The sequence below is a fragment of the Cricetulus griseus genome, chromosome 6 (assembly GCF_003668045.3).
Source record: "Cricetulus griseus strain 17A/GY chromosome 6, alternate assembly CriGri-PICRH-1.0, whole genome shotgun sequence".
Classification (NCBI taxonomy): domain Eukaryota; kingdom Metazoa; phylum Chordata; class Mammalia; order Rodentia; family Cricetidae; genus Cricetulus; species Cricetulus griseus.
The window spans coordinates 52,891,531-52,904,155 of record NC_048599.1 but is presented as its reverse complement, the minus strand read 5'-3'; the positions used below and the strand labels follow the sequence as shown (position 1 = coordinate 52,904,155).

At 41.0% G+C, this 12,625-nt stretch overlaps 1 protein-coding gene across 1 annotated transcript in view; it reads right to left on the bottom strand.

The window, feature by feature from the left end:
* The window catches only part of Shc4 (SHC adaptor protein 4), a 100,685-nt gene that overhangs the window by 27,520 nt on the left and 60,540 nt on the right, over positions 1-12,625 (bottom strand). The window contains exons 5-6 of the mRNA XM_027421953.2: positions 9,445-9,498; positions 6,238-6,289 (exon numbers count right to left, since the gene is read on the bottom strand). Of these exons, the coding sequence (XP_027277754.1) occupies positions 6,238-6,289; positions 9,445-9,498 (106 nt within the window). The remainder of the gene's footprint in view (positions 1-6,237; positions 6,290-9,444; positions 9,499-12,625) is intronic.

Sequence of the window (12,625 nt, the reverse complement as noted above, 5' to 3'; positions counted from 1 at the left end):
AGGCAGAAGTTGATTCAGAGGCCATGAAGGGGTGCTGCTTACTGGCTTGCATCTCAGGGCTTGTTCAGTCTTCTTTCTTATAGAACCTAGGACCACCAGCCTAGGAATAGCACTACTCACAATGAGCTGAGCCCTCCCACGTCAATCACTAACTGAGAAAATGCCTTATAGCTGGATCTCATGGTGGCATTTTCCTCAACTGCCTCTAGATCTCTGGTGTTAGGCACAAGATGGGCATTAGCAGGCTTGGAGGCCATAAGAATGGGTGCATACCTTGTGGTCAATTTTGGGCCCCACCTCCCTCTTCCCAGGTCAAAAGGTAGAGGTATAAGTGCTTTGTTGAGGCCCATGAGGGGAAAGGTACTTTCTTCTGGTCTGAGGAATGGAATCTGCTCTGGGTGGACACCTGCCATTTCCAGACACCCTGAACACTAGAACATTGTATACTACTATATCCAAGTGGGCCTTTTAATTGCCTGACCAGGAAACCAACCCTCTGGAAATCGAGAGATAAGTTAAGAGATAGGCAGGATAACTACCCCCTCAAAAAATAATGTGCCCCCAGAAGTCTCTCCCTCCATACAGTTGTTCCCAGATCTTCATTGCCAAGCATATTGCTTTTCTAAGTTCTACCTAAAAAGCTTAAATTCTTTCCCCCACTTTCTAACCCTTCAATGAATACCGACCGAGATCTTAGGCATATTTGCCCTGGTACTCTGGGCTTTCTCACTATTTTCTGGGAAAGCCCCTTAATCCCACTTCTATGGCTGCTTGCAGACTCCCATGCCGACTCCAATTCAAAGGCTGGCTCTCTTGATGTGCTCCACCTCCTCTTCCAGGCAGCTGCTGGGACTTACAGCCTGCCTAGCCTGCAGTTTTTTTCTCAGGCTATAATGAAATGGTCTTTGAATTTCCTTCAGAGTCTGTTTTAAAACTATTTTACTACTGAAACTAAGAGCCTATGCAAGGGACTCCCGTCCCTAGCAAACACAGGCAGGAAGGAGAACGATCCTTCCCTTAGGTAACTCTAACTTACTGGGGAATTTTATGTCACCTTTCCGATTCCACTATTTTTACTGAAGGACTTAGGACATTTAAAAATATATAATAAATATTTGTTTTAAGAATTACAGAAAATAAAAGGGTAATTAAAATCACCCCAAATCTCAGGGACAGTCACTATTAGCAGTTTTGACACAGGGCTTTCCAGTTTTGTTTTGTCTGTTCTGTGTAAGTACCCCCTCAAAAATCACGCAGGGTCGCAATATACAGAGTACTCACATTCTGCTTTGTGCACTTAATAGCAAGTGGGTGTTTTGCCCATGTCATTACTCATTCTTCTAAAACAGTCTTCATTACTGCATGTTATACATTGCTATGGGTTGACTTAATTTTTGACAGTTGGATACTGGAATAACCTTTGCCTTGACATATAAACATTACATGACAGTGATTTTAATTGCTTGATCTTTGTGCATATCCTAATTACTTCCTGAGAAATGAAACTGCTGGTTTAAAGATCAGCTGGGGCAATAGACTTTTGATGCAAATTGACAACCAGCTCTGCAGAATGTTCGCACCTGTGCTGTTGCCGGCGCTGCTTCTCTAAACCACACTTGCTGTTTCCCAGCATTAGAAATTTAAAGATGAAATATGACATCTATAAGGCTTATGTTCTTGATTGCTAGTAAGGCTACCTTTCTTTCCAATGCTTCTTGGTGCCTTGCAATGTTCTTTTGTAAGGAAGCTGTGCTCAGGACTTGGAGGTGGTCCACCCCTTTATTGGCCTGAGGAAAATCACATTTTTCATTCTTTCCCCAGATGAGGTCTGTCTATATAGCTGCAAATTTTATGTCTTCCTGCTTCAGCCTCCTGAGTGCTGGAATTGTAGGTGTGTGTCACCCTGCCTGGGCTTAAAACACCTCACTTTTCTCAACTTTAGTGTTTTCATATATCTGTATGACATACCATTATTACCTATGTTATGAAGATGATATCAGTTACTGTGGACAAAGTACACCCGGCAGTGTCTGCAATGTGGTGAGCATGTGATACACGACAATACTTTTCTTTGCCTTGCTTCTCTGCTTCATTGTTGATCCTTTCATATCGACAAGAACCTTCACCTCCTTAATGGTAACTTTACTACAACTCACACTGAATGATGCTTAGTCTGCAGGTAGTAACTGGGAGCCAATCACTGGAATATTGGACAGCATACAATATCTCACCAAGCTCCCCCAGGGACATGCAACTTCTGTTCCTTCATCAACACTTATTAGTCCACTGATTTGGTTCAAACCGTCCCTCCATCCTCGAGGCAATTTAGACCTTTGTCTAGAACTAATGAAATCTTATCTGAATTGGAATCTCCAACTCCAGACTGCTTTTCTGCTCTCCAATATCACTGTACAGATACAACTGCAAGAAGCACAAACTACAGTTGCAATACAATGGCTTGGAACTTGCTCTGTAGACCAGGCTGGCCTCAAACTCAAAGAGATCCCCCTTGCCTCTGCCTCCTGAGTGCTGAGATTAAAGGTGTGTGCCACCACAGCCCACATGTAATACTTTTTTTTATAAAGCTCAAAATCTTTGTTGGCACCTGGTGATGAATTGGCATCCTCCATTCTCTACAAGCTTTTCCTGGCCTGTATTATCAGCTGTGGCTCCCTGGCTTCTGTTCTTTTTCCTCCTCTGAAATCCTATCTTTATAGATGCCCTCACCAGCTACACACACAGATATCTCATTACACTGTGCTTTCACCTGCACAGATCCTAACTGAGCACAGACCCTGTGAAAGCTTCTATTCCCTTGATACCTCTCCTCCCCCATGCACATCCTACAGGTTATGTTTGTCCCTCTCAATAGATGCTGAGTTTCTGCCACCCATACTTTTCTATCAGCTAGCTCACCCTTTGTGCATTAGGATGTAATTAATCCCCCCGGGTGTGTGTGTGTGTGTGTGTGTGTGTGTGTGTGTGTGTGTGTGTGTGTACCAAAAAACTATGGTGGTTCTTCTTTGCAGATACACAGGACAGGAAAGGGAGGAACAGGTGATAGGGATTTTTAAACCCAGGAAAATCAACTTATGATGCTAAGTTATGTTTTGATAGACCTGTTTTTCCTGAGGAAAGAAAGATGAAAGACAAACAAAATTATGTTTTCTAAGTGTTTTCTGTTATTTATCCCCAAATACCAGAAGCTAAATGTAAAAGACAGCTATGAGAAAGATGGCTCAACAGGTAAAGACACCTGCCGCCAAGTATGGTGATCTGAGTCCAATTCCTGGGCCTCATATGATGGAAGGAGGAAATGACTCCCACTAATTGTCCTCTGGCCTCTACTGTCCACCATGGCACATGCATGGGAGCATACAGCAAATAGACAAATACAGACCAACACACTGAGGCTTGAGGATTTGAATCAATCTATCACCTCACACCCTGGAACGGGGGAACATTACTATTTCACCCAGTGTTTCCAACTGTGCCTTGCAATTATTGCCTGTATAGACAAGCTGACACTAAAAGAAAAAACTGAACCCTCTGTACTGTTTGTTTCTGAAAACCCCTCCCCAAGCTTGGTCAACAATGCTTAGGAATACCTTTTCAAAGGCTGCATGCCACTAGCTGTGGGCTCCCTTCATGCAGCCCAGGTCTACCGAGCCACTTGGCATAGAAGGAGCATTCTGAATGAACATGCTGTATCAGAATGTTTCCTGATTGCTTCGCTTAATTAATCAAGAAGAACCACACGGCCCTCATCTCAGCACCTAACTCTGAACCTCAACCTCTTATTATAGTTGACTTGAAATCAAAAGCACAACATGTCTGCAGATATTCATTGGCTCAGATGTTTGTGTCAGCTATGAACTTGACAGAGTGTAGAATCACCTGGCAGGAGGCAGATGGGCATGCCTAAAAGGAATTATTTTGATTGTATTAAGTGAGATGGGAAGACTCATCTACTATGGGTGGCACCATTCCCAGGCTGGGGTCCTGGACTGTATATACATAGAGAAAGAGAACTGAGCAGCAAGCATGCATTCGCCTTTCTCTGCTTCCTAATGATGGCTGTGACATGACTTGGTATTTCAGGCTTATGTTACCTTGAGTTCCCTGCCATGACAGTCACCCTTAAACGGTGGGCCAGAATGAGCCCTTTCTCCCTTACATTACTCTGGTAGGGTGTGTGATCACAGCAACAGAAAAGAAACTAAGACAGTGACAGATGCCAAAGTGAATTCACATCTGGATTCCAGATGCTTTCGTATATACGTCTTTAATGGGGTATGAGGGTCTCAGACTGGCCTGGAGCATGGCATGTGGCTCAGTCTGGCCTCATATGTGCAGTGCTTCTACTTCCTCATCTGTACGTCTTACAGTAAGAAACAGTGTTATTTAGTGGACTTCCCAGATAAGCAGGTAGCTAGTCAGTGACTTTCCTGGTAGCTTTTCCTGTTCTCTGCTCCTCCAGCTCCTAACTGCTCTCTGACAGTTATCCTGCAACATTACGCAGCTCAGAGTGACTCATTTTCAATGGACTAAAGTGTTGGTCACCCACTTTTTCCTTTCTACCTTCTCAGGACCATGTCCTTCTTGGCAAGAAATTATCAAGCATCTCCTATGTGCCAAGCTCTATGCCAATGGCTGCTTCTTATAATTTCACTCTGACAATCACACTGCTTCCATGGCTTCAGGTTTCTCCCTAAATGCACCTACTACAGCCTGCCAGATCAACCTTTCTAGATCTCTGCTTTGCAAATAGCTTCCTCCAGCCATCTACCCATGGGATCAAGACCCTGCTTGTTAGCTCTTTCCCATCTGCACCAGTAGTGTTCCTTCTGCCATATGCACTCTGCAGTCATGCTTCCCAATATGCCATGCACCTGTCTGCCTTTCGGAGCCATAGTTCTTTCAGTTCCCAAAGACCACTCCATGTTAATCAATTACTGGGGAGCAAATTCCATTGCTACAGGAGAGGAAGTTCCCAGTTTCCATTTAAGGGGGAACTGGACTAAACCCGTCTCTCAGAGGAGTCTGAATGCCCCAGGGGTAAGGATGAGAAACAGGATTAACCACATCTGTCCAGAGAGGTCCACCCTTCTAAGGAACCTCAGGCCTTTAACTCAAATTATGGCCAGGAAATGCATTTCTTAGGCAACCTTGTTATGCCCTAGGATGAGACATCCACACAACTCTTGCACTCAGTCATTTAAAACACTGTTCTGGGCATCACTTAGGTCTGAGCCATTGTGAAGGATGTCTGAGAAATAGCAGTGAGTGAGATAGGTCCCTGCCTCCATGGAGATCTCAGCCTGAGAGGAAGAACACATGAATCATTCAAACAAGTGTGTAAGAAAAACAAATAACAAAGTGTGACTTGTTCATCATAAGAAGAGTAATACAGTGCCATGGTGGGGATGGGGAGCACGTGACTAGAGGCAGGAGATGCCATCAGTCGAAGGCCTCTCAAAAGAGACATTGGAGCTGAGATCTAAAGGTGAACAGGGCTTGTCTAGCACCCACAAACACCTGAGTTTTGTTCCTAGCATTGCATAAAGCTGAGCATGGTAACACACGCCTATAATCCTACTTAGTATGTGAAAGCAGGAGGATCAGAAATTCAAGGTTATCCTTAGCTACATAGTGAGTTCAAGACCAGGCTTGTTTCAAAAAAGAAGCCACATACTCAAATTCAAAGTAACATTCCAGGCTCTTCAGTAGCAAGTACAGAGGGACGTACATACATACATACATACATACATACATACATACATACATACATACATACATACATTACACACACACACACACACACACACACACACACACACACACACACACAGGCCTACACCAATGTGCCTCACTGAGTTTTATGAGCAATTCCTTTATCACCCGGGGATATTCCAGCCCCGCTACTATAACCAAAACAGCTTCTTCTCTGAGTCTGTAAATACATAAGCTTCTCAGTTTGTGAATGCTTCAAGTGACTGAACTTTAAATACTGACTGCAAATCTTTCCACTTTTCTCTGCTGGTAGAATTATTTATTTCCAATTAAAATTTACATAGTTTTCTTCAATATCACACTACAGTGATGGTGCACCATGGCTCTGTGTGACACTTATTACTGTGTACATTAGAAATAATCATTGGGTTGTTTGTTTGTTTGTTTGTTTTATAGTTGATACCTAACAGCTCTTAGGAAAAACTGAGAAATACTATTCCATACCTCGTTGATTGACTGGATCTTTAGCAACATAGGCAACATAGTCTGTGGTATCCTAGTAAAAAGAGAAACAATTGCATTTAAAAATGAATGAATTGTAACCACTATAAGATAAGACTTCCTTAAGGCCCAACACTGAGGCAAACTCTTAGTCATAACTTTCTCTAGGGCAGTGGTTCTCAACCTTCCTAATGCTGTGACCCTTTAATACAGCCCCCAACCATAAAATTGTTTTTATTGCTACATTATAACTGTAATTTTGCTGCTGCTATGAATCATAATTTAAATATCTGTTTTCCAATGGCCTTAGGTGACCCCAAATGGGGTCACAACCCACAGGCTGAGAACCGATGCTCTGTGACATACTCTGTAGAGCTCAACAACTAAATCTGCATTTTCTAACCCTCAAAGACAGAGTTGTGAGGACTGAAAATTCAGAGGCAGATTGCATCATTAAAAATAAAAGAGAACACGGCTAAGAAATTCTTTAAAAACTGTCTACAAACTGCCTGGCCCTGAGCTGGGTTGAAATGTGCCTGGAACTGTACAGTTACAAAGCTAGCAGCAGCTGAGATGGGGCATCAAGGTTGGCCTGGTCCAACAAACTGATGTGTATCAGAGGCCATTCTTTGCCGTTGCTGGCTTGCATGTATGTGATGCAAGTTAGCTTACAGAATAATAATAATAATAATTATTATTATTATTATTATTATTTCATCAATAAATGGGGCAAATCATTTTAAAGAAGAGAACCTATGAATAACTTAAATTCAAAGAGAGATATGCTGCTGACTTTGTGAAAACAAGCAAAAAGGTGGTTGGAAATCCCAGCTTTTATTGAAAACAGAAAGCTGACGAATGGTAAGATTTTAATAATTAAAGATGCTTTCATTATCTTAATTCTCAGAGGGAAAAATACCTACAAAGCCATTTCGGAGTATAAAAATGGTCTCTGGAGGGAAAATGCAGACTACCGGCAGGAAGTAAAGGCCGTGTTGGTAATGCCCTCCAGGGTAGCCACTTAACAACCACAATGAATCACGCAGGAAACAAATCTGAGGGTCAGCAGAACTGTCTTAAGTCATTTTTAAAAATAGCACACACCTAAGTAGATGTCTCAGGCAAAGAGAAAGAGGGGTTGAAGTGGCTTCTAAGTAAGTAAGGTCCTATCTATGTGTTTTGCTCTCTTCTCTTAGAAGTCAGGGTCATTGCAGACTTGAGACTCTCTGAGACCATGCCCAGCCTGTTTCATCATCTTCCAAATGATATCCAACTTTCTAATAGCTTTAAAATTCTATGACTGTAAACATCTGGGAGACATTGCAGAATAGCTAAATGGAAAGAACAAATGTCAGGCAATATCTTTAATTTTTCAAAAATCTGCACCATGTTTTTGAAATAGAGAAAGCATGATGACCATTAGAAGCATTTACAAGAGATGCTTGAACAGTTACTAGAAAAGACAAAAGCTCTTTTTGAGAAAGAATCAAAGTGAAGGTGAGCAAACATCACAAGATAAGAAGAAAACTGGAGACAAACTGGTAGGAAGGGAAGATGAGGCTGGCCCACATGGGGACTTTTCACTCAGCTTCGCCTTCCCTGTTCCCAGTTAGCTTTTTCACTGCAATAGCTCAGTGTACCCTAAAACAAATGTGGTTACAAATTCTAAAGGCCACTTTGTGATCACATGCCCTGAATGTGCATCATCTCACTTGATCCTTGCAACACTGAGGTGATAGGAATTATCCTTGTTTTGTAAAGGGAGACCCCAAACCTTAGAAAAGTTAGTATGTGAAATATACTTGACTCTAATGCTTAACACTAGCCCACACTGCCTTCCTGACAAGAGGGTAAAACTTCACTGGCAGGGGGTGTCCTAATGCCAATGCTTAGGATAGAGCCAGATCATCATTTAAAACCCAAACCAGTGGATTTTCCAATTGCAAAGATGTGCATATTTTTCCCACAGTGGCTGGATTGATTTTGGCAAAGACAGTGCATGAATGAATTTAAAGTGTAGAAGCTACTTGAATACAGGATGGAAAGCCTTACAATTCTGAAGAACAATAACAAATCACGTTGGATGCAGAATAAATGAGGGTCTGTGTACCACCCCTAACATGACAGCCACTGTGGAACCTTGAACACAGTAAATTCAAGGCAAACACCAATCATTGTTTTGTTAAGTACATCATAAATAGTAAGTCTCTTTAAAAAGTTCTTGAGTCCCTTCCTGATAAACCTAATAGGCTAGGAGAAGAGAAAGCACCAGTGTTCTCCCATCAAAATTCACTCCTCTCTGTCTCTCTGTCTCTCTGTCTCTGTCTCTCTCTGTCTCTCCCTCCCCCTCTCTCTCTCTGTCTCTCTCTGTCTCTCTCTCTGTCTCTCTCTCTCTGTCTCTCTCCTTCCCTCCCTCCCTCCCTCCCTCTCTCCTCTCTCTGATATCCAACTTTTGGTTTCATAGTTGAAGCCAAATTATGAAGTTAGATAGATAAGAATATAAATATACCCCTGGGCACATCGTGAAGCAAAAGCCAACCTGCATGCCCAGTTTGCTAATGGATCCACAATTAATTAACCATGTATGGAGCCCCTCTCTAAAGACTCTGGTCCAGAAATGAAGCAGTGAGGAACCAAGGAATGACACTCTTAACAGTAGTCTTGGATAGAAACCTTGTACAACATGTGGAAATGAACACTATATAACATATTGACAGAGAGCACCTGCAAATTCTCCCTCCACAGCCAACCAGTGACTCCACAGGTTTTTGCAAATCTGAATGTTCACTATAGATAAATTAGGCTTAATGGCCTTGGTTGACAACAATAATGGTAAATGGGGTTCCCATCCTGTATCAAATCCAACTGGTGGTCTGCTTAGGATACTCTTGGGAATGATTCTGGAAGAGGAATGGCAATGCACATAGGACATACACACACCTCACAATTTGTTAACAAAAAATAATCAAATGATAACTCAGTGGGTGCTAACACCACAGAGTGCTAGCAGTCCTTCTAGTAAGCCTCAGCTTTTAAAATTCAGACACAGGAAACATTTGCCCAAATTGGTTTTTGTTTTGTTTTGTTTTCTACCTGATACATGCAGCATGTAACAAATTGTGATATCTGGAAAAGACATGGAACAGTTAATTTTCTGCATATGGGAGTTCTTAGGAGTCACAAAAAGAACTTTTATTAAACCACACTTACAGGGTCCCCTCCAGAGGCAAATGAAATCGATTGCATTTGATGCTTTGCAATAATCTGAAAAACAAAAACAAATTAAACATGCATAATGCTATAATGTATTTGCTTTGTCTCCACCTGCTTAACATCCCTTTGGAAACCACTCTGCCTGCATTCTAAAAGAAACCCTTTCTGTTGTTGTTTTTGGTATAGGGGTTTAAGTCAAAACTTTGTGTATTCAAAGCCTTTGCTCTACCACAAAGCTATGTCCCCAAGCCTTGAATAATCTCATTTAACCCATAGGTTTGACATGCCTTTCTCTCTGCCCCTAACCACCTAGATAGACATATGATCAAGGTCTATCCATCCAATCAGCAAATACCAATCTCTCAATACAGCCAATCAGTGTTTTATGGGAGGAACTGAGACAGATAGTAGGAAAGAGAGCAGCTCTCTTCCACTAAAGACATACTGGCCTAAAGTTTCTAGGGGCCAGCTTTTGCTGTCACGTGGGCAAAGCCTTCTGGAATACAAAATTTTCCTTCTGGAAAAACTGAGAACTGAGAGTTTAAAAAAATGATGGTAGCATGTGTTTCATCACTTTAACCAGATGGTTAAAGTTTAACCATCACTTTAAACTTTTTCCCCACTTACATTTTTTACTAAATTTATTTCTTCTTCTAGACTTACTGTATTTACTTTAGTTTTAGTCATTCACTACCATGTATCCAAACACACTAATATTAAGACTTCTAACATGGGAGCTGAAAAGGTTGCTTAGTGTGGAGGACCAAATAATTCTGTTATGGAATATTTTGTGGCCCAGTCTCTAGCTCCAGTAAACATGGAGCACCAGAAAGCTTCGGCCTCACCATTGTATTGCCAGTAGGGCTACTATTGTTTACCATGGCCTTAGGGTAATATACCTCCTAATTTGCATATCTATGCACCTAAGCATCTAAATAGACCCTCACCTGGGCAGGGAGATCAGAGGTATATGAGTAACTTGTGAGGACAGAAGGTTAGAAGTTAGGGGCGAGCGACCAGAGAACAGAGAGGGAACAAAGAGGGAAACACCAGAAAAGATGGCTAATAAAGAAATGACTCTAGTTCTACAACATAGAACTGAGAGCCCTCTAAAGATGACAAGATGCCTGTGTTTGATCTTTATCGCCGTTGGGTTTCTGGGAGCTTCCAGGTCCACACACCCCCACTCAGGCCGAACCTCATGGCTATCGTGGGTTAAAACTGAGACAAGCTGGGTCATGACAGCTTAGTCTTTCAGGACCCAGGTTCCACTCCCAGGACCTACATGTTGGCTCACAACCATGTGTAACTCTAGTTCCAGAGGATCCACTGCCCTCTTCTAGACTCTTGGGACACCAACCATGCACATAGTGCACAAAAATATGTATAAGCAAAACACACACACACACATAAAACTAAAATAAATCTAAAAACAATTTAAAAATTTAAAGAATTCTAATGTGAAGTATGACCAGCCAAATAACCATATTAATTAGCCCAAAATGATTGTTTTATTTGAGATTAATTTGTTTGTTTATGTTTGGAAACTAATACAATAACTAATTTGTAGAGGTTAATTGTTATATGGTTCTAAAGGTCATCAAAATACCAACTATGCAACGACTAATGAGTCCTGATAGCCGAACTGTGTGGCAGAACCTATAAGACCATACATATAAGACAGCCAAGCAGAGGATCTGCTCCCAGATAGACATCCAACAAGAATTGAATACATGTGTGCAGCATAATGTATGTATTCTCAGGAAATTAAATATCTATTTACAATAGCCCTGAATTAGAAGCAATCTCAATTGTGACCGTTGTGATATTCAAACAGTAGGCTGCTTACAATGTAACAACATGTTTGTTAGGTTTAAAAAAAAGAGTCAAACACAAAGAATAAATTAATGCAGTTAATTTATGAAAATGGCAGAGATTTTATTGAAGTATTTGCTTAGTGTCTGTTTAGTGGTTATTCATGAGGCACAAGAAAAGGGAAATGTGGTTTTCTGGGATCCACAAATGGCTCCTTTTCTTCTGGGCAGTAGGTAAACAAATATGTTCAGTTTGTGATAATTAAGCCACACACATTATATGTGTACTTTTCTGTACTAATATTTCAGTAAGAACAAAATCAACATGCAAAGATCACCTATCAATAATTGCTCATCAGAAACTGCATTTAATGGGCAAAAAGGAAGATTTCATACAAATACACATAAATATAAAACCAGTAAGAGTCGTGTAACACTTGAGGGAAAACATCATTAAGGGTATAAAAAAAAATGACCTTTGGCAGAAGAGAAGGCAAAAACTCTGTAACAGTCAGAGGAAGGGGGGGGGGAATGCTATGAATGCTGTCCTCTAGACATGGCAGGGTCATTGTACCCAGGAATTCACAGCATCTGTGGTTGTCCTTACAATTCCTGCATGAGATCAAGACAGCCCAAATTCCAGCAAAGGTAGTAGGGAAGCCCTCTCAAGGCCGGATGCCTAACTGAGGAGCCATTAGCAGATGATAGCTTCTGGGAGAAGGACCATCCATCTTTGGAGGGATGTTTACTGGTAGATTGCCCACGCTTCAGTAAATAGCCTCATATTCTAGGAATGGCCAGCACTAAGTGGACTTAGTGGGTCATTAAAGAACAAAACAAAAAACAAAAAAAGGATATTAATTTTGGAGGGGATATGATACGATGGAAGGCCTGAGGAGAGTTGGTGGATCGACATGGTGAAATGTATGAAATTCTCAAAGAACAATATTTAAAATCTGCTTGAGTAGAAGGCTATAGATCACTTTATGAATATGAAGGCGATATTGTTATAAAGATGTTAATGATTGTCCCCTAAACTAATTTACAAATACTATGAAATTCTATTAGAAATTCTAAAAGTCATTAGTGTAGCTTTTCAAACTGCTTAAGAAAGATTATGGAAGGATAAGTACGAAAGAACAACTAGGGCATTTTTTTTAAACAAGTGGACAAGGTTTACCTTGTCAGGTAGCAAGGCATATTGCTGAAGTTGGAAAATCCATCTTAATAGTACAAAAAGAAATATAGAAAGTATTTGGTTACATACAAACTAATTTTAAAAGCTTTATATATGACTCCTTAAAGCATACAGGCTTGAAGGATAAATTTGTAAAGTGAAAAATAGTGTCTTCACACATTTTCAA